This window comes from Marmota monax, unplaced genomic scaffold, assembly GCF_021218885.2.
Source record: "Marmota monax isolate L192 unplaced genomic scaffold, Marmota_monax_Labrador192_F-V1.1 WCK01_AAM20220418_F8-fsc00037, whole genome shotgun sequence".
NCBI classification, from domain to species: Eukaryota; Metazoa; Chordata; class Mammalia; order Rodentia; family Sciuridae; genus Marmota; species Marmota monax.
Genome location: NW_026693245.1, coordinates 11,910,540 through 11,933,503, shown reverse-complemented (window position 1 = coordinate 11,933,503; position 22,964 = coordinate 11,910,540). Strand labels below are relative to the sequence as shown.

The following is a 22,964-nucleotide window of genomic DNA, read 5'->3' as shown; positions in this document are numbered from 1 at the left end:
TCTCATCCATGCGTTGCTCCTGGTGACTGCTCCTCTTCTAGATTGTGCCAATAGGTTGCAAAGTTATCATCAGGCCTTAGACTTCTGGAATAGGAATATGCAATCTTCAGGTAGCCAAGATGACTTTTTAATACTCTTAGAAGCTCTTCTCGATTCTACCAACAAGGCCTTTGTAACTCTAGAACATAGTCAGGTCACATCAAATTTACCCACCTTACAAGATTGCAAGTATTGGACATTCCTCCTACACTTCATTCCAAATTCACATGTTGGATACTCAGAGCCCTAAATGAAAGTGTACTAATCCTGTCTCTAGTTCAAGCTTTATGTTGTACCTAGGCTGCTGATGAAGTGAAAATAGGCATCCTAAGACCAAAAATAACATGCATTGAAGGAGATAAAAAAAATTAATCCAACTGAAGCTGAGAAATGCAGGAATATAGTCTCTTAGATATTTATTGTAGTTTTCAAAAAATAAAACAAGATAAACTCAAAGAACAAAAACCACTTTCCACACAGAATTCACATACAAACTGAATACCTAATAGAGCACATACCAATTTTTACACAATTAATTTCAATAAAGATAATTAAAACTTCACAATGTGAATACACTTTATAGCTCTAAACCCAGACAAGCGCTCCTGTGGACACATGAAGTCACAATATTTGCTATGCAGCAGTAGTTTTCAACTAAACATCACGATCACTATACGAAAGCGTTAAGCTGTTGTCACTATTTTCTCAAGAAGAGTTCCACAGTGCAGTCACTGCGAAGGAGCCAAAAGTGCCGGTGTACAAAGGAGGGTTTTTATCTGTGCATTTCTCATTCCTTTTACAGGAAACATGGAGCTACAGAAAAATCTCTGGGTCACATCTGCCTGGGTGACATTAGGTTGAACAATGTCTCATGGTTCTGGGCATTGGCAAATGTCTAAATTAATGGTTCTAATGTGGCTTTAAAGCAACTTGGATTTTGTGGCTGAGCATGAGGCTGCTCCAGACAGAGGAATATGGGAAAGGACATTTTGTCTTCCTCACGGAGACAGAAAGACAAAGAGCTAAACTGGGGTCACTTGAGGTTTTTCAAAGGGTCACTTTGAAGAAAACAATCATCTATAGCTGCCAGCTCTGCCACACCCCCGTTCAAAGGGACTATACTATGGTCTTTGCCACTCAGTAGCCTGGCACAATCTCCTCACTATTTAATTTTTTTCTGGGATCCTATCTGACCTCCTCCATGAAGCTACTCTTGACTCTTCCAGTTCCTTAAGGTCCCCATTCTCTGTGCTCTTGACATAACTGAGCACTTAGATTATATCTTGCACTTTTTTCTCCTCATTCTCATTAGGGACAGGAGCCATACCTCTTGCATGGTTGATTCCTACAGTACTGAGTATGTGGCATTTAATAACATGTGACAACAAATGACACTTTAAACCACACCTTTAAATTTTCATTCTATCGTTGGCTAGAACACTTTTCTTTTTTCTCTTTATTTTTAAAATTTGGCACAAAGACAACATTGGTTTCCCTGTTTTGCCCATGTTTACTTGATTTTTTCAGTGGTTTTTGAGAGCTAAATGCAACTTTCAATCACAGTTAAATTCAGTCCACATATTGACCACATAGTCCAAAGCCATTTAATGTGACTAACACATCTTCACCTGTCAGTTCCCCGTCAAGTGATATAGGGAGAACAGAAGCCTTTTTAACATGTATGGACAGACATGACCATCTAGAACCAACTGTACTCCATTATTGTTTAATGAGTAAGTTGTAACTTGTTTTTATTCCTTAGGATATCATGGTTTACCCAGCTAACTAAATGAGAAAAAAAGTACAATATTAAAAAGAGGCATTACCTTAAAGATTGAAATGGCAACTAGGAGTTTAAAGTTGTTGACCTAAATTAACATTCATATACATAAATATTTGTAGCTTTTAGTAATCCAGCAACTGGGCTTAATTTCTTAATTTTATGTCTCTGTGAAGTTTCAGGCCACCAAATTTGGGATTAACCAAGGGGGTATGAGGATGAATATATGAGTTCATGAAGACATACCAAAGTGATATAAGGATACTGGCATTTCTCTTTTATCACCAATGTGGACAACTGAGAATTGAAAGTGAACATAACATCAGCTATAATCTAAAAAGACAGTGGTGTGATAAGAGTTCCCAGAGTTGACAGTATCCAAGTTGAAAACAAAGTAAAATGTTGAGTAACAATAAAACATACATACAAATTCAAGAGTGAAAATTCTTAGTAGACATAACATGTGATCAACCTTTCTGAAAAGAGAAATAGTCACTTCTTTATGCACATATTTCCCCATAGTATCTAAATTAGTTGCTTAATACACTCTTACAAGAGGCTTAAGAAGAATTCTGAATTATCAAAGGAATGCTTTTATAAAATAAACTCATAATTATTCTGTTTTGAAAATAAAATCCACAGTTCCAAAAGGTAAAATTGACATGTATTTGCAGATACTAAACATTTGGTCTTATAGGAAAAGAAGTACTTTGAAGTAGGCACAGAGGAGTTTCACATGACACCAATAAGATATTTACTGTATAAATTGCACCACTAGACAAATACTGCTACAAGAAATCATTTGAATAAGCATACAGCCATCAAAGCATCTCACACATTCATTAGAATTCACTTTTGCACACTAGTTTATATACACTGAGTAAGTCATTAAATATTGCACTTATTGGCCCATGAACCCTCAATTCTGAGGTGTTGAAAAATAGAAAACAAATCTATTTTTAGAACATATTTCATGCAACATTTAAGACATTTCAGTTCTACAAACACCATTAAATAGTTGTACATTTGGACAGTCCAACTGTATCACATCACATCTGACATTAACAATATATAACAGGAATTACAGGACAGTTTTCATTCAGCACACTGCCTATGGATGATGAGACAATGCATGAAAATCGTCATATTGACACAGCAAACATCCCCAAACTTCACTTTGACAAGGAGGAATATGGAATCACTAGTCAGATGTAAGTCATGCTCACGTCCCTGAAAGGCCAGGTGTCTATGTGGCTCATGTACCATTTGTGTCTATAAGAATAGCACTCATGAACTTTAAGTGATCCTTGGCCCCAAATAACATTAATATAAAAATATATCCATTAAGCAATAGTTACAGCCAACTCTCAATTGTCCACAATGAAATTATGAACACAGATGAATGAAATACACAGGTAACCCCCCAGCCTCAGTTTAGCTAGTAATGACTGGTTGAAACTCCACCAATAATAGCTGCAGATAGGAAATAGATGGTGAAATCTGAGTCTCACTTACTATTCTTAGTCCTCTCAGTCTCTGAGGATAATGCTTTTAAAACCCTGAAACAAAAACAAATCAGGAAGTACAAAAGAAAAACATGAATAAAAAGTTCTAGATGATCTGATCTGACAACCCAAGCTATCTGTGGGATTTTTGAAATAATTCATTTCTTTTACTAGAATGTTTGCCGAATGCATTTTCTCTCCACCCTCTGTTTAATGGGAATTCTTTCTTCACACAGACACACAGACTCATCAAATCAGTGTGAAGAATCTATTTCATGGGCCTTTAAAAACAAGATGTGAGCTACAGTTGGCACTTAGCAAACACCCCCTTTTCCCCTAGCCCTGAGAAAGCACCATGGATGGAATTTTCCCTTCGCTAAAAAAGTATCAGGGTTGTAAGTGTGTGTTGGGAGGGGCAGCAATGTGTGTAGCCTGGGAGAAACTGTTTCAATCTACCAAAGGGAAATATCATTTGGCTAGAGTGTCAAGCATTTGTAGAAATATTTAAAAATACATTTATTTATGAAATACCAATAATGATAAGTAGCTACATTTTAGATAAATTTCCCAACCTGTTTTTGCCTCCTTAAGGAATACTGTATTTCTAGTACCTTGAGCCCTTGAGGAGTAGTGTAGGGTGAAGATAATTAAGATGAGGGGAAGATTCTGGTCATAAACACTATCTTTTGCCTAATTTGTTCCAGCGAATTCTAGGGTATAAAACAGGTTTATATCTGTAACAGACTTTGGTCAAAATTTCATCTAAAATGTAAAGAACTTGAAAAAGTTGACATTAATGTTAAAAGGCTTAGTATATCAGCAAGATTTCACCATTACTACCAAACTTCTAATGCACAGGTCGGACTCTCAAATAGGCAGAGCTGAGCAGAGCAGTAGATCATTTTTCTGGGCATGATTAGAAAGATCACTTGGGTCTAGCTGCTCATGTGGCACCCTGACAGAGCACACTGAGTGAGTGTACATACAAAGGAACAGAGTTCCTGTCATGCAATCAGTGATTGAGAGACAAAGGGCTCCTTAGACAGGCAAGCTCCCACGTCTGTTTCCCTAAAAATACCTGATTGAACACTCTAACTGTACTATGAGGATTATTAACAAACACACTAATTTTTGGTCTAGAAAGATTTCAGTCATGACTTTAAATGAAGATGTACATCACAGTTTTTCTCATGCAGCTGCTACCTCAGCTTGCTACTGCTTGGTAGGGTGGATACATTGCTGTTACAGTCCCACAAATGCCACACAGTAACTTAAGATTGTAGGACATCCTCAACCATGCACTAAGATAGATGTTGGATAAAGCACATCACAATGAACCACTGATTATCAACTATGACAGTCCAAGATTAATGTTGTTTTATGAAAGTTTAGTAGTGGAATGCATTACCTTTAAAAAAAAAAGAACTGTATACCTGAAAATCTGTCAGCATAGTGTAGCTAAAATTGGAAGTTTAATCCGTCACATAAAAAAATACCTAATGTGCTAAATCAACAAAATGTCTATAATTAATCTGGGTAGGCATTAAGTAGGTGAAATATATATTTGTCTTAAATAGTGTAAGTTGTAATTTTGTAATTTATATTTCACATATATCATCACATGCTGCACCTTTCTGATAAAACTGAAGGGCATCATCAAAGTTTGTTTTCCAAATAAAAATCCTAGCACTTATATACTAGGCATCAAATGAATATTGACCCTCAACTGACCCTATTTTAAGTCAGGAAGATGCTTCCTGAAGCAATTGAGAGTTATTCCTAACTGTATTTTGAGGTGTGGAGAATGGCCAGGTGATGAACAAAGGAAGAGAAATTTAGACTTAAAATACTAATTTAATTGCCTCAAAGATGAAAAGAGAAGATGTCTAAGGTTTACAAACTAACACAAGTGCATACTTTTAAAGATGCCCTGTTCTTTTAAGTACAAATTTAGTTATGCAAGGTAAAAATTTGATTAGGCATTGGTAAAAATGACGTGTAGATATTTGGACTGTTGGCAGATGTAGGTATAGCATGTGAGTATGTGTGTACATATGTGTAGTGGCCAAATGGTTGAAAAACCTTGGCACTATAGTACTATAATTATAAACAGTATAGCTTGATGTCAATAGAAGCTCACCAAGTTAACCCTGGGCTGGTTGTTCTATCTGCCAAATTTGATTTTAAAAACCAGGATATCTTGATGAGATTAGGAATAGAGAATATTCACTCCTCTTGGCATGTGTTAAATCAGGGATATGGGTCTTCCTTCTTTTAAGTTCTGTAACATTCTTTTGTAGAAAAATTTCATTGAATTATTTGCAATGAAATTCACAACAGGGTGGCAATTACAGAATTAAGAATAAATGCAGAACTCTTCACTTCCATTAGGGTTTGGAAGATAGAAATTGTGGGATGAACCTTGGCAAGAACACCAGGGGTACTGTTGCATCGCTCTCCCCTGACTTGGATAGTGGTCCAACACTGTGTAAGTGAACACTTGGTTTAGGCTTCCCCATTAAATTCTAATAAAACATTAATGTTTTCTTGTCTTCACTCTTACAGGATGTGAGAGTGGAAATTTATTATCAATTAGTGGAACTGAAACTAAGAAAGATAAAAAAAAAAGAGCATGGATATGCTTAAAAACCCCAAATGCTCTTTTCCATTTTTTTTTTACCTTTTAAGTTACTGATAATGTGTGTGACTTAGTTCCCTGACTTGTAGGTATTTATTCTCCAGAGACATCTTTCGATACATGCATATTTTCCTATCAGTACCCTTAAATAATAAATGTGCACCCAATATTTTCACTTCTCTGTTTTTGAAAAAAAGATTTTAAAAAATCCTTAACACAACCCCCTAAAAAAGAGAAAGTCAACCTAATGGAAGTGACTTTCAGAATCTGTCAAGCACTGATCACTGCCCTCCCCAATTCCTAACTGTAAATAGTACTGGACTTTGACACAATGCCAAGTTCCTCAACAGGGTTCCACACAACACTGGAATCTGTTGTCTGTAATTTATACATTGGTTTCAGAAAATCTGGGGTAAAAGTCTGGATGTTCAAATGATTCCTTTCCTTTTTTCAAATTGCTGTAGATACAAAGGTTTCCTGGAACTTTCAGCTACAGAGTGTTCTCTAAGCAGAGTAAGCATGTTTAAAGACTTACACAATTACAAACACCCAGATTAAAAAACAGTCAAGAGGAAATCAGTCCTTCCTCAACTTAGGACCCATTGAAACGTTACTCAAACAACTTCTATATAGACAGAAGAACATAGCTGAGGTTTGAGCAGAAGGCAACGATTGGGGAAGCAAGTCTATATCCTACAGGAATAGAAGCACTAACAAGGTTCAACCTAACTTCTACTCCGAATGTTGATGGTTCCAGAGAGTTGTGGTGGTGGTGGTGGTAGTACAGGAATGTGTGGTGGGGAGCAAGCCTCTAAGGAAGTAGGGGAGCTCAGGTCTTGGAATTCTATAGCTACTCACACTCTTCTTGGTTAAAACACTTACTGCATAACTAGCTTCCAGTAGATACCTTTTCATCTGCTCAGTGCTCCTAAATATTCAGAAAGTTGGGTAGAATTAGTGGAAAGAGCAGTCCTGGGGAAGGATATTTGCTTATTTAAATATGTAAATTGATATAACTGTTTAAATCTGGTTCCAGTCAGGTTAATAGTAATGGCTTAGTAATGGCCTTAAAAACAATATTTCAATTTACTTATAGTCAATGGCCTCCTCAATTATGAATGAAAAATAGATACATTGTTTCTAGTGACATTGACCTGTGACATTGTCCCTAAAGAGTAACATTTTCACTTGATTTTCAGTTAAGAGGAAAGCAAATTAAGTCTCCTGCCATCTCGCCCTGCTCACACATACACATTCAAGCAACTCCTTATTCATCATCTCTACAAGTGAGTAGCATAGTTTGAATCCATGGCACAAAAGTCAGATGTAACAAAATGGTAGTCTGAAGTCCCAGCAGTAGCTTAACTGAGAAGAAATTTGAAAAAACAAAAAGAAATGAAACTTGAAGACAAGTAAATAACAAGTCACATGCAGGTACCAGATTTTTATAGATGAATAGTCCTTACAAATTTAAGATCACATATTTGCCACATATTAACACAATAAATCTCCCAAGATTTGAATGCATGAACGGGCCATTGACATCAAAGACTTCCTTCAAATAATTATTAGGCAGTATAAGTGAAGGCTAATAGACCATTTATGAATGCTGTTTCTTGGCAACCGGAGCCCCCTGGAGCTGCCTGTGTGCGAGGGGCACTAACAGCCACAGTTAGGCTGCGGTGGAGGAGGGGTTTCCTTGAGTCTTGTGTTCTGCTTTGCGGCAGTGATGGCTGGATCGGTCTCCAAGCTCTCTGACATTTTGTCACAGATGATATCCACGAGGCGCTCAAATGTTTGCTTGACATTAATGTTATCCTTGGCACTTGTTTCAAAAAACTCAAACCCTGGAGGAAACACACAGGAACACAGCTTGGTCATTTACATTTCTGAAATTAAATGGGATTCGATTATGATTCTGAATTGTGAAAAAGTGATGGTGGGGCAATAGTGGGTGTGGGTTTGATCTGGGTAAGAGATGACAAGTGGACATGAGCATCATTTCAGCCAAACTACCATCCTGCTACCCAAAGACCATGAATAAAAGAGTTATGATATAGAATTGGAGTATTTTATTTTTCCCCACTGATACATTCATGTTACCAGCATAGCTGAATAGACTTTAAGAAGTATTCTTTTCCAAGAGTTAGTAATGGCATCATTAAGAATCCTATACACTGAGTCTGTCTTGGCTATCTCTTCCTTACAACCCTGGCCCACATGTGGCCGCCTCCAACCTTTTCTAAAACAGGCATTATTTGGCATTTCCTTTTTCCCATATCCACATTCTACCAAAGATATTCATTTTTATTTTTAATCAGCCTGAGGTTTAGAAAATATCTTGTGCATATTCTGTTGGGAAAGTGACTGCCAAGTTCTAACATAATTCAGATCTAACTTTTTCCACGCCTGCCCTGCTGCTCTCCAGTGATGGGGTGGGTGGCTTCCAGGAAATGCCCAGTATCTACTAGGACACAAGGTGGCACTAAAGAGTCATAGGATTTACCTTAAGCTTGCTTCAATCTCCTTTAGGAAAATTTTGTATAGCTAGCCCAACAGTGCTCCAGGGCTTTGTACACAGCGTCACATCTATCTACTGGGTAGTGGTGTTTTCAGTTATCTATCAGTAGAATGTTTTTAAACCAATCACTTGGAAAGGACACTTGATAAATTTCAAATTAGTAGTCAAAATTGCATGAAGGTACAAAAACGCAAAGACAGCTTCACTCTTTGACATGTCACTGTACCTGGGTAGAAACAGCCTTAGTATGCTGCTTTAAACAGTCTTATCACTCTATTGTTTGCATTCATGTTCCACTGGCGGAGCTTGCCAGTCAGTTGCCATGACAACTTCCCCACTAGGCCAGACAGAGATTGCTCTGGTCCATTCAGGGGATGTTGATTTAGGATGTATTGGGCTGAACACAGAAAGGCTTTCTAATCCATTCTGAATTTTACACCTTATAAATCCTCTGGTTACATCTGGCCCTATCTCAGAGGAGCCACATGGATTCCAAATGATTAAATCAGGTGATTTCATTCCAGCTCTTGGGACTAAAGGGAGAAAGAACAGACTGACACTTTGCATCTGTGTCAAAATCTCTCAGATAACCCAGAAATATTTATTTTATTAACTAGCATAGAGCATGACAGAAAAATAAAACAATTTACATGAGTTAAAATTTCTAATTTAATTATGATAATATTTGATTAGGTGACTAAAATGAGCTTGAATTTCACTAGTTACTCTATTGTTAAAATACAAATGAATATTTGGCAGGATTTGGGCTGAAAAAATAAGAGTAGAACCAGGTTCTATAAAATAGAAGTGGATATATCAAATTGTCTTTGGCTTCTCTCTTTCATTTTGTCTCTTTGGTAAATGATTACGCAGTTCTATTATGTTATGCACTTCTTTATCTGTGGATATGGCTGACTGGTATCAACCGAGCTCTCTTAGCTAATGTTCATACAATTGGGCTAGAACATTCACCTTTCAACAATGGCGCCTAGATTTGGGGGAGGGCAAGTATGGATCTAAGCAATATCTTTGTTGCTTAGGTATCAGAACTATTTGCATCCTTCTTGTCATTTTCCCAGTACTAATAAAAGGATGCTTCATGTCACAAGATATGAAGAATCCACTGAAGTAGCCAAGATTTCTGGATGAGACTTTGGAGAAAATAATTTTAGAATTTGGTAAAGTTCTCATTTTCAGGTTCAATTCTATTATCACTTCTGCCAATACTTCTTTTACTTATTAGCATGTTTGGAAGTTATTAAACATGAAAGGTGTTGTAAAAGGTTTAGCTGTTATAAAAAGTGGTTCACACAGCTTTTGCCAAATGAAACTCCTTTAACTTAGGCATTGAGGCCCTCATGATGCCGGTGTTCACTTGAGGTCATTAAAATGATTCTTGATCACAAAATCTTAAATGTCCTCAGCTTCTCTGCCTTAACTTGGGACCCCAAGAACACATGGCTACTCAGGACAGAGTATCCAAGGAAGAGAATGACACACATTTCCCCAGTATGACTGAGCAGGAGATGGTAACAAGTCTTGATTATCAGCCCAAACATTTTGATACTCCCAATACCAACACTTCCTCGCTTTGAGACTATGAGCAAGTCACATTTCTGATCTCTACTTGTTTTATTAATGACACTTGCCTTACCTATGTTACAGGGATATTATGAGGCAAAATAAGAAAATGTGAGCTCAAGTTCCAAGCAAACTGAAACAATAACAACAATGGTAATAATGAAACAACACTGATTGAGTGACCACTGCCTTGTAGATACTATCCAAAGCACTTATTTCCTCCAATTTACTGATAAGGAAATGGAGGAAAAAAAAATGGCTAGGCAATTTGTTAAAACCTTTCCTAGCTCAGCTAGAAAGCGGCAGAGCTGAATTGTGAAGGATTAACTCCCACTTCTCCAGATGCCTTCCATAAGTCAGCTACTATTTGGTTCCATTTAAATTTTAAGTTCTACGTTAATTAATAATTCCAAAGTACATTATAAATTTTCACCAATTTAAACAATTAGAACATGATTAAATAGATTTAACACTGTCAGTGCACCAAATGAAACAATCTTTCTTAATCATTTAAAAGGTTCTCTGTATCTTGTACTACTTAAGATGATCTATCAAGCTAGTCATTATGACAGCTGTCCCTCTTCAGAAGTACAGAATTATAGTTATAAAAGTTTCTTGAAATTAGAGTGTTTCTCACTGACCAATAGCATAAGTTGTTCATATAATGAAATATTAAAAACATATCAGCATTAAACTTACAATCAATATTCATCATTTAGTTGTTTAGATTCAGAGTTTACCATGCAGTTCACAATTCTTTTCACAGGTGAATCAGAGTCTTCTTTTAGTCACTTATGTGGGAGGCCATTCACTCCAGCCTTTCTTCTTCAACTAATTTGTTGGATTTCATGGATATTATCTCTTCCAGTCAGTATCTCAGTATTTCAAGTTCAACAATAGTAACAGAAGCTTTCTAGGAGCTTCTCAGAAATCTTTATCCTCCATTCGTAAATACTAATGTTAGTGGCAAGCTAGCACAACATTCAATGATGCTTCAGAAACAGAGGCTTGTAACACTCTGAAGATTACTTCCAATTTACAGGGTTGGGAAGTATGGTTCAGCAAGATCAAATAAGTAGCCCAAGGTCACATAGCCAGCTGGCTGTCAGTCTGACAAAGATCTCCTGGTAAATAGGTTACCGATTTAGCTTCCAGCCTTGGACACCTGTCCCTGACTACATCATCTGCTAGTAATAATTTCAGCACACATATGTCTTCATCAAATCATCAGTGAACACTTTCATTCAGCTCAATCATGGAAACTCTGATCATCCTTTCTTGCTCCTCCTGTATCATAACCTTCCTAATTTCTCTCTGGAAGAGATGACATTGATTCTGAGTTGGATGAGCATTGCCCTGTGGCCTGGCATATCTCTGCTTTTGGCTTCCTTATGCCTGTTCCTAAAACGATGGTTCCTGCACTTTCCAAAAGTCATTACAGGCACAGTGGGATACTATAGATGACCTCTTTTGCTTTAGGTCTTCTTGGTGTTAGGCAGACTGAAGCTTGCAAAGATTTTGTTTGGAAAAATGTGTGAGCTATGCAAAGGAAGAAGCACAAAGTCAATTTGTGTCTTAACTTTTTATGTGTGTGTGTGTGTGTGTTGCTGGAGATCAAACTCAGGGGCTCATGCATGCCCAGAAAGTACTGTACCACTGAGTCACATCTCCAGCCCTGTGCCCACTTTTGATGTGCAAGTCATTGAAGGAAACAGCAGAGAGAAGGTGTGAACCAGATTTCACTCAGAGGCCCAAGTGGTGTGATCCTATGCCTTGACTTCCTAGGGTTGGAGCCACACCCTGTGTTAGAAACACCTAAAATGGAATCAAGGTTATGGGTACAGGTCTTCAGATGATGCATAAGTCTGCTTAGGTTTCTTACACACACATAAAAAAGTTAAGATTCACTCTCCTCTGTGAACCCATTCTCATAGCAGCACGATTGGTAATAGCCAAAAGGTAGAACCAACCTATGAATGGATAAATAGAAGTGTCATCTGACACAATGAAATATAATTTCATCTTCAAAGGACAGAACTTTTGACATATACTATGATATAAATGAATCTTAAGAACACTACAGTAAGTGAAATAAGTTAATCACAGAAAGTTCCACTTACAGGAGGTATGTTGAGTAGTTAAACTCACAGAGACAGAAAGTTGAGTCCCCAAGAGACTGGGGGCAGGGTAAATGGGGTGCTGTTTAACAGATCCAAAGTTTCAGTTTGCAACATGAAGAGTTCTGGAGATTGGCTGTACCACAATGTGAATGTACTCAATGCTCTTGAACTGTACACTTAAAATGATTAAGAAGGTATGTTTTATGTTATATATATATATCTATATATATCTGTATATCTATATATCTATCTATCTATATCTATATATATCTATATCTATATCTATCTATCTATCTATCTATCTATCTATCTATCCATATATATATATATATATTCTACCACAATTTTTAAAAAAAGATTCACTATCCACATACACTGCTGGAGGAAACTTTAAAATTATAAAGCTTCTTTTGTTTCTCATATGATTAAACAAGTAATTGACCCAGCAACTCCACAGTTACACACTCAAGACGAATGAACACACATGTCCACATAAAATCTCATACACAAATGTTTATATCAGCATTAGTCACAATAGGAAAAAAGTAGAAACTGTCTATATGGATAAATAAAATGTGGCATATCTATATAATGGAATATTCTTCCACCATAACAAGTAGTGGAGTACTGATACTGTGGCTGAGCTTTGGAGAGGGTATACTTTATGCTGGAACAAGCCAGCATAATGGACAACATGTTATACAACTCCTTTGACATGCAATGTCTACTATAGGTAAATCTGTAGACAGGAACTAGATTAGTGGTTGTCAATTGAATGTGGTAGGGAGTGAATGCTAATGGGTATGGGGTTTCTTTCTGGAGTGATGAAAATATTCCAAAATTGATTGTGGTGAATGTTGCAAAGCACTGAGACTATCTTAAAATCATTGAATTGTACATGTTAAATAGGTGAATTCTATGGTATATGAATTATATTTCAATAAAGCTTATATATTTCTTAAGAAAAGAATTGCTACCTTAAGTGAATGAGAATTTATAGTGTCCTTGGAGATTCCTTAGAATCTCCACAACATTGGAGAAACCATTCCAGTGACAGATAGAGTCCTTCATTAGAAAACATCTTCCTGCCCTAACACAAACCCTTCCTGCAAGTGTTTAAGTCGGACCCTTTTGTTCTGACCTAGGTGGAGACTGAAAAGCAACTGCTTTTCTAGAAGGGAATTCTAGTACATGCTAGTGAACACGAAGAGCACAAATGCCATGCCTTCTGGTTGGTGGCACTGGCCTGGCTTACTGGCATTGTCCTCTATGCTTTGCTGAACGTCCCTTGAGCAAAAGAAGCTTTGGAGAAGTCTGGCACCTTTTCAGACTGATAACCCACAGGGCATTCAGGCCAAAAGCATGCTGCTCACTGAGGTGGCAGGTTCCAGGCTGTCACTCTGGCACTTGAAGAGTACTGAAATATTACAGCATTCCACAGAGTCCTTTCCACTTGTGATTGCACTGAATTAACAATAATAATCACATTTCTAACACTGAACATTTAACCAGCCCCTTCAGCCTGTTTCTCTAGTGCATTCATTAAAACAATCTTAGAGGTGACACATAACTCATTCCCACACATCAATAGCTACCCCATGTTGTTTTCATAAACTATTCTGTAGAATTGTTTTTTTTTTTGTTGTTGTTGTGTTGTTTTTTTTTTTTTGCTTCAGGAAACTCCTAAATACCAGTTGGAATTCACTTTGAAAGAAAAATCACAATTGCTGTTTTTATTTTCTGGAAAATTGCTACTAAAACAATAGTTCAGTGAATCATTTTAATTTCTAATTAGAAACCTATGATCTGTTCTTAAGTTTCTATTCCCAAACTCCCAAATAAGATCTTCTATTTCCAGATTCTAGTTGCAGTTCCAAAGTCTTATCCTCCCTTTTCTACAGAATCGGATGAACCAAAGCTACAAAGAAAGGTCATTTGGCTGCCTGGTGAGTGACAGTTGGGCCAAAAGTAAGGATTGCTGAGCAGCAGGACAAACTGCCATATTAAGCTTGTCCTGTGCTGGACCCCAGCCTGGAGTAGACTTTATGAGGAGTGGGTAAGACTTTTGCCCTATTTTCCTGAGGAAGGGCCAAAGAAAGCTGGCTGAAATTGGAGAGAAGCAAGAATGAGAGCTCAGCCAAAGGCTAGTGTTGCTTAAAAAAAAAAAAAAAGAAAGTCAAGGATTTCAGTCCCTCATTCCTTGTCTTTAGTTAGGCAGGACTAAATGGTAGGAGTCTGAAACCATGCAATGGCCATTCTATGGCTTTGAATAATCCTGGCCAATGTAGCCACCCTTCCCCCTCTTCAGTCGAGCTCATCCCTCCTCCTCTGGTGGATGGACTCAACACAAGCCCTATTACAGCTCTGCCCATGTGAGTCTCCTTGTGAAGCACACCCCTCATCCTCTTCTCCTTCCCAATCAAAGTTGGTCCCCCAAAAGGAGTCTGCTGTGTGTTACACCTGGCTGCAGACCAGACTGTTGAAAATTGAATCTTGGGCCAACTTTAAAAAAAAAAAAAATCAGAATTTCTTCCCATAAATATATATTCAGATTCTGAAGTATCTTTAAACCTTGGAATATTCAGTCCTATGAATTTGTGAGGGCATGCCTTCCATGTATACTGGTACATCTCAAAATGTCATCATTTTCTCTGCAGCTGACCACAGTCCTTGTCACACCCAATCGTCTCTGACATGAAATCCACATGCCGATTGTCAGTGCTCTTTCCATTTACACTTAGGTTTCTCGGTGACCACATCTCTATTAACAGTGGGAAAATGGAAGCTTCACAGGAAAGGGCTTTGTGTTTCAAAGGAAAGGAGAAATCATTCCACTTCTTTTGTGAAAATGTTCTTCTATGTATTTAATCTGCAAATTGTGTTTGAATTTTATACTTGGCTGCTTTACTTGTTTAATTGTTTACATTACCCGCCTGCCCCCTGTAGCTATTTGAGATTGAAGCCTTCCAGATCTGAGTTTTCTTTCTGCTAGAAGGTCTTGCCTTATGACTATAGCCCACAGGGGATCAGCTACAAACTAATGAGATCTCATTGTGATATCCAAGGCATCATGATATCCAGGGCATTACTTGCTCTTACAGTTCTTTTCTACCATGTATTTGGAGCTTAATTTCTGTTCTGTATTAGGTGTAAAACACAAACACAAAACCCAACACTTTAGTCATTTTAAAGCATATAGTTCTGTGGCCTTTAGCATGCTCACAACATTGCACAACCACTACCACTAATTCCAGAAGTCCTCATCAGACCAGAAAGAAAATCGACACATTAAGCAATCGCCACCCCCCATACAAGGGGTATTTTGTTCCCCAGCTAGATTGTGCATTTCAAGTGGGGTTCTTCGTATCCCTCAAAATATTTAACACAGTGCCATGAGCAGCTGACCAGCATATGTTGTCTAATTAAAGGATTGATGACTATTAATTGTCCGGGAAAAGCTGATTGGGTGGGAATGGAGACCCAGAAGGAAAGGGAATCACTTTTTTGCTTTGTTCTTGGTCATGAAGTGACTAAAACTGTGAGCAATTTTGTCAAGATACATTATTTCTAGATGGGGTTTACCAAGCATGGAATTCTACAGAATATGATTTTGGTTTTGCCTGGTGGGAAATTTATAATAAAAAAAAACAAATTAAACTAGCTCTATTCACCCATGAAGAAATATGCATTTCTGAAAAATCTGAAGAAATGGAGGGATGTTAGTTACACTTGGACATGTGAACTAACAACTCCTAAAGTGCTGAGAAGTCAAGGCTCTGTCAGATTGGTTTTAATATAGAGATAAGAATCATTTATAATTGGTAGAGTGACTATTTATGTGAAAATGGTGCTAAGCATTTTTTGAAAAGGGTTTGTTTTCTTAAATCAGATAAATAGTAACCTTTGTAACTTCTTAGAATTTCAGTAGGCTTTCATTAAGACAAAGAGACATTTTTCAGGCCAGCCTATTTATAAATTGTCAAGAAAAACATCAAAAAATTTTTTTGTATGGGATTTGCAGTTTACTATAACATTTATATGCATTATTAATTAGCAGGTTATCTTTGCTGTGAGGTATACATATGAAATAAAGCAAATAGTGTAATACATTTTCAAGTGTGTAGGCCCCTAATTAATAGGATTTCATCGTAATAACCAAGGATGTGGAATCTTAAATTCAACTGACATTTATTGAGTAGGTAGTACCTGCAGGGCTATATTAGGCAATTTGCTTTCATTTCCTACTTCTGGGACTAGCTCCAGGAAGTGAATACCTTTATAATACTCCTTTTACAGATGGGAAAAGTGGTTGAGTCACATGTGGCAATGAGGACAAGAACTCCAGTCTGAATCTATAGCCTGCACTCCTAACTTCTGTACCTGCCTAATGTCTACCTTCAAATATTCTGGCAGTTTGCCCTTCAATTATGGAATAATAACTGTTAGCATCATAAAAAGTGTGTGGTGAGTCTTATCCATCCTGAATAATATGTTTTCATATTATTATGAAATGTTTTCATATTATTATACTTACCAATTCCTAAAATCAGAAAATTTATCTCAAAGTCTACATCTAGCTCCTCTCAAAGGTAACACAGCCCAGCCCTCCCATCCATTGCAGATGCAGAAAGCAATGTGCTGCCTTGCCCGGATGACATTCCTTCATGTGATAATGAACTCTGGAAATCCTGGTTAAGTCATCCCTTCTCTTGATAAAGCTTGCATTTAGAAAAGGAACTTTCTTTTCAGAAGCAACTGGTTTGTTCATGACCTCTCAAAGCAGAGGATAAGATGATGATGAATCTGTCTTCAGACCTTTTTTTAAGAATGGCCACTTCCTTGTCAAAAAAAGGCAATCCAGGTGCATGCCAGTTAGTGTAAGTTAAAGACAAAAGAGAGAGACAGAAAAGGATGCTAGGCTAGATTTAATAATCTATTCTGATGACTTTCATGGATTAAATAACATAGTTCATAAGAGGAGAGGGATGAGGTGCCTTCAGAAACAAGCAGTGTGTATCTTTGTTATCTAGTCTCCAGATAGGGACCAGAAAAAGTCACCAGCTGGGAGCAAAGTTATTAAGTAAATGCTACAAAGTACATGTGATTAGGCATCTGCAGAAGTAAACTTAGCCCAAGATAAGACTAACAGATGACATTTTGGTGAGAATGGGGCATTTTCAAAAATCCATAGAGGAACTAGGTTTTATCTAAAATTTTCAACATACAGGGCAACAGCTTTCTTTTAGGTGTGACTTAGTGAATTTTAAAATTTTAGAGGTGAGTTTATCATAAGAGAATGGAGCTGATTTGCTTGGAATGAAGGTATGGAAATCCAAGGATGGAGAGTACACTACAGGGGTCTGGTCCAGGGAGAGGAGGGGTGCCTGTACTGAGTTGGTGAGTGTGCACGTTTGTCTTTCCACTCCATAGAAGCAGGGTCCTCACTCAGTGGCATTATCTTAATTGCTCAGGCCTGGCACATAGTAAACACTCAATAGAATAGGGAATACGCTGGGTGCAATGGCACACGCATGTAATCCCAATGGCTCTGGAGGCTGAGGCAAGAGGACCATGCGTTCAAAACCAGTCTTAGCAATGGCAAGGCACTAAGCAACTCAGTGAGACCCTGACTCTAAATCAAATACAAAATAGGGCTGGGGATGTGGCTCAGTGGCCAAGTGCCCCTGAATTCAATCTGCAATACCACCCCCCAAAAAAAGAAAAGCATAGGGAATAAATATATGAACATCATTTGGATCCTTTTTCTGATATCTAGAGCCACTGAGATCTTCATGAAAATTAAGAGTGGTTTTTGCTTGTTTGTTTGTTTTGTGGTGCAGGGGAATGAACCCGGGGCCTTGTACATGTGAGCAAGCACTCTACCAACTGAGCTATATCCCTAGTCCCAAGAGTGTTTTTTTTTTTTTCTTTTGATAAAAAGATCCTGATTATCTGACAGGACCATGAATGGTCCCCAATTTAACCATGTTTTGATTTTTTTTTTTTTACTTTATTGATGGTGCTTTCACTTTCAGTACAGTATTCAATAAATCACATGAACTATTCAAATCTAAGAATAGGCTTTGTATTAGAAGATTTTGCCCAACTGTAGGCTAAGGTAAGTGTTCTGAGCATGTTTAAGGTAGGCCAGCCTAAGCTATGGTGTCTATTGGCTAAGCTTATGAAATGCATCTTCAATTTAGAATTTTTTTCAACATAGAATACATTTACTTTGACATAATTCCATGGTAAATCAAGAAGCATCTATTATACCAACTCTGGCAAATAATAACAGGCATTTTAAATTTGAATTCAGTCTCTTGTGAGTTTGGTGAGTGTGATTTGTTCTCCACTGTTTCTAGCACTAATAATTTTACCCCAAGAGAAATAAACAGCATTGACTAGTGTATAAAGCTGATGGACAGACCTGGACCTCAGTCAACTGTATCCACCAAGTGTACATTTCCCAGTCTGGCATAAGCAAATAGTTCTTGATTTGAGCTCTCTCAATTCCCAACCCTTAGGAGATTAAATTCTATGTAGAAGATGCAGCTCTTATCTCTTATATCTGACTTGAATTTTTGGTAAAAGTGATATTAGCACTTTTGTGTTGTTTTAAAACAATCAGATAAAAAAGGAAAACAGGGCCTGGGGGGTATAGCTTAGTGGTACAGCACTTGCCTAGCACACATGAAGCTCTGGGCTCAATCCTTAGCACTAGCACTACAAAAAAAAAAAAAAAAAGGAAAAAATATACCCCCAAATTGGATTCAGCAGTTCACATGGGTCTCAATTATACAGAACTGAATTCATTTGACAAAGCAATAACTCAATGAAATAAAGGCAAAAGAACTACAGAGGCATTTCTCAAAAGAAAAAATGCAAATGGCCAACAAATATATGAAAACATTTTCGATGTGCATAGCAATCAGAGAAATGCAAATAAAAACTACATTATTTCATCTCACTCCAGTTAGAATGGTAATCATCAAGAATATAAGAAATAAATGGTGGTAAGGATGTGAGGAAAAAGGTACACTCCTACATTGTTGTTGGGACTGAAAATCAGCACAATTACTTTGGAAAGCAGTATGGAGATTCCTCAGAATACAACAGTCACTAGTATGGCAATATGTAAAAACGTGGATGTGTAACCGATGTGATTCTGCAATCTGTATATGGGGTAAAAATGGGAGTTCATAACCCACTTGAATCAAATGTATGAAATATGATATGTCAAGAGCTTTGTAATGTTTTGAACAACCAATAATATTAATAAAAAAAGCTAGAAATGGAACCATCATATGACTGAACTTTCTTACTCCTTGATACTTATCCAAAAGAACTAAAATCAGCATATGATGGCAATACAGGAACATCAATGTTTATAGCAGCACAATTCACAGTAGCCAAATTTTGGAACCAGCCCAGGTGCCCATCAACAGATGAATGGAAAAAGAAAGTATATTTATATAATGAATTTTTATTTAGCCATAAATAAGAATAAAATGGCATTTGCTGGCAAATGGATGGGACTAAAGAATATTGTGCTAAGTAAGCCAGGCTCAGAAAATCAAGGGTCAAATATTTTATCTTAAATGTGAAAGCTATAGCAAAATAAGGGGATAGAGTGGGAAGGAGATGGGACAGGAAAAGAGAAGAACTCTGGAATAAAATTGAACAAATTATGCTATGTACATATATAAATAAGACACAGTTAATTTCACACTTATGTACATTGACTAAAAAATAGATAAATAGAAGCAAGACAAGTAAAGTATAGAAAGGGGAACAAGGGGAAGAAGGAGAGGGAAAGAGGAAGCATTGGGTATGAAATGGAGCAAATTCCATGCATGTATGATTATATCAAAATGAACCTCACCATTATGTGTAACTCTAATGCACTAATAAAAACATTAAAAGACATATTGAGAAACGGATCTGGAAGTTTCTGACTAGGAAGAGGGCACAGCTTGCAAGACAAGGAGCAAGAGCAGAGTTCTAAGCCAAATTCAAGTAAGAGAATCAGGGATGGATAATTTTGTGAGATGGGGCAGGCTATGTGAGTTTGGTTAGAGGATAAGCAGCTTAGATCCACAAAGGGTAAGAGATTAATGGAATTTGGGGAGCTCCTGGGTAAGAAGACGTTGCACATTGGTGGTCCTTAAATCAGCTGGACTCAGGAGAACGGAGATGCCCCTGATGTCAAATGTTCGTAGAGAGCTGAATTAGGAAGAAGCAGTATAGGAAGGACTACATACTTCGATGAAATTGGGTAAAGAAAGCAATGAGAAAAATATGGATTTGCTAGGTCTTGTGAGTTGACCCACCTGGAGAACCCTGAGTTTAAAAAAGAAGTTTGGTGTACCATTCCAGTGATGCATGGCTGAGTCTCCATGGGCTAGGAGGCCAAACACTTCTCATTCAAATTGAGTCCCTTTGGAAACTGAAAGGGGATATAATTATTTCACACTGGGAAATAAGCATAAACTGGTGCTGTCCTGAGTAATCTCAGTTGGGTGGTCACTTTATTCATAAGGAGCAGACACTTTCTGAGGAATGCATTTTAGCTGCCAGTAAAGAAAATAGAGAGCCATCAGGTTATAAAATACAGATCAAGAGTTAGTAGGACTTGGGGAGCTCAAGGGAGATGAGGACCAGGAGGAAGTAGGAGCCCCTTCTCTTCCTAACCCACTGTGTAATCACACCTAAACAAATGAAGTACATTAAAATGTGGCTTTGGTTTATTTTCTCTCTCCTGGGAATACTTAGCCCCACAGAACATGAGCCAGGAGAAAAATGGTAGGTTAGCTGTGCTGCTCCGAAGACGGCTGTGTGCAGCCAGGTACTTAGAATATTTAAATAGCATGGCTGTGCCTCCCTGCTGAATCCAGAAGTTGGCAATGCCCATTCTTTCATAAACACTGCAATTAGGATTTAAATAAATCTTTAGAAACTGCTGAAGAATCGAGTCCGAGAAAATTTAGAGCAGGTGGTTTGAGTTTTAAAAATAGGCTTCAGGGCAATGCTATCCTCATTCAAATTGCTGACTCCTCAAACTGGCTTCCTTACAGAATTGTTTTTGCTGGGGCAAGAGGAAAACAAATAAAAAAAAATTGAAGAGAAAAAAAAAAAAACATTATCCTTTATTAAACTCCAGTAGCTGCAGGCAGTGTTGTGGGTCTGAGCTTAAGAGGAAGCTTGAAAAGGGGCAAGGTGGGAGCACATCCACCGTGAGAGCCATTTGTGCTCCTCTGGCTTCAGTGTCCCAGCTAACTAAATGGCCCTTGACAACTCACACTCTATTGATAGGCTGAAACCCATGGAACAAGATTAGTATAAAAATGTGTGCACTGCCAAACCATTAAATCTGCGGCAGTCTTTTGCTTAAGCGGTTAACAATGCAGACATAGATAGCTTTGCTAGCCATGTTTTCATGATTTGCTTTACTTGTTAAAAAAAAAAAAGGACTTAAAGGAGGCAGATTTTAAATACCTAATTTAATTTCATAGAAAAGAAATTTAAAAGTGACTATTTGCACTATGTAATATACAAAGTCCTCTCTTTGCTAAGATCTTCCACACTCCATTGTCCCCCTACCCTTTGTGAATTAAAGCTCATCAAAGCACTTAAACAATAATTCACTATCATCTTTAAAAGTATGGATTTCAGGATTCAAGTGCATAGGTTTAAGGTTAACTCTGTGCACTTGTTTTCTAGATCTTGTCTGATTTGTCCTTGTGGATGTCCTTCAAATATCTCCATCTTCCTGAGTTTGTACCCTGTGCATTTTCTGGGCGTCTTCTCTTCTGCATTTGAACATGTTGATTTTACTCCCCAATTGTCCTCCATGATGACATCAATCAATTCCTCAGGCCGGACACCTGGGGTCATCTTTTATACCTCCATCTCCTCAGCCTCCAGAATCTAGATCTTTATCAAATGTTATTAGTTCTACTACCTAAATAGTGTAAAAACCTCTCTCATTTATATTCTCACTGCTTCTACTTAGTTCAGGGGTATGATCCTTGACTGCAACACCATCAATTCAGCCATGGTGATATCTTAAATCTGTTTTTCAGCTCTGATTTCTCACTAATAGAATTACCTGAGGAGCTTCAAACACTCGTGTTTGTGCCACACCATCAGAGATTTTGATTTACCTGTTGTTTGTTGGGAGCAGGGGTGGGGGTGGGGGTGGGAGAGAAGGGTATAGGAAAGAGTCCTTGCATGATTTTTTAAAGTGCTCCACGAAAGTTTTAATGTATTGCCAAATTTGAGAACCCCTGGTTGGGCCTCACTGTGTCACACGTGTATGCATTTGTCTCACGTTTGCCCCTAGGCTTCCTGTGATTCACCTCTAATACATCCTTTAACCAGTGGGCTCCAAACATTTTTGTACATCCTTACAGTTTTTAAAAAATAGATTCAGCACTGCTCTAATATATGAATACTTATTTTATAAAATATAAATAATTTAACATAGGACTAATTAAAACATACCAATAACTGGGAAAAAATTAAGATACTAATAATATTTTCTTTCTGTACTCTGCTGTTAAATGCCCTAATTCTGGGAATGCTTCATGTTAAAAGGCCAAAAATGAAATTAAATCTTAACACTTCACTGTTTAAATTTGATGCTGGGTCCTCAGCATGTGTAAAACAAAGTTCAACTTCTTCAGTCCTGCAAACAAGGCTCCCCATAATATGTCAACTTTTCTGGGCTTTGATCTCTTCATAGTTCTGTTTCCTTTGCTTATAGGTATCATCACCTGTA

At 37.5% G+C, this 22,964-nt stretch overlaps 1 protein-coding gene across 2 annotated transcripts in view; it reads right to left on the bottom strand.

Moving 5' to 3' along the window:
* Positions 1-436: 436 nt before the first annotated feature.
* Rab3c (RAB3C, member RAS oncogene family) overlaps positions 437-22,964 on the bottom strand; it is a 267,333-nt gene continuing 244,805 nt past the window's right edge. For both annotated transcript variants that reach the window (XM_046456363.2, XM_058583132.1), the window contains exon 5: positions 437-7,809. In XM_046456363.2, the coding sequence (XP_046312319.1) occupies positions 7,622-7,809 (188 nt within the window). In that variant the 3' untranslated portion in view covers positions 437-7,621. The remainder of the gene's footprint in view (positions 7,810-22,964) is intronic.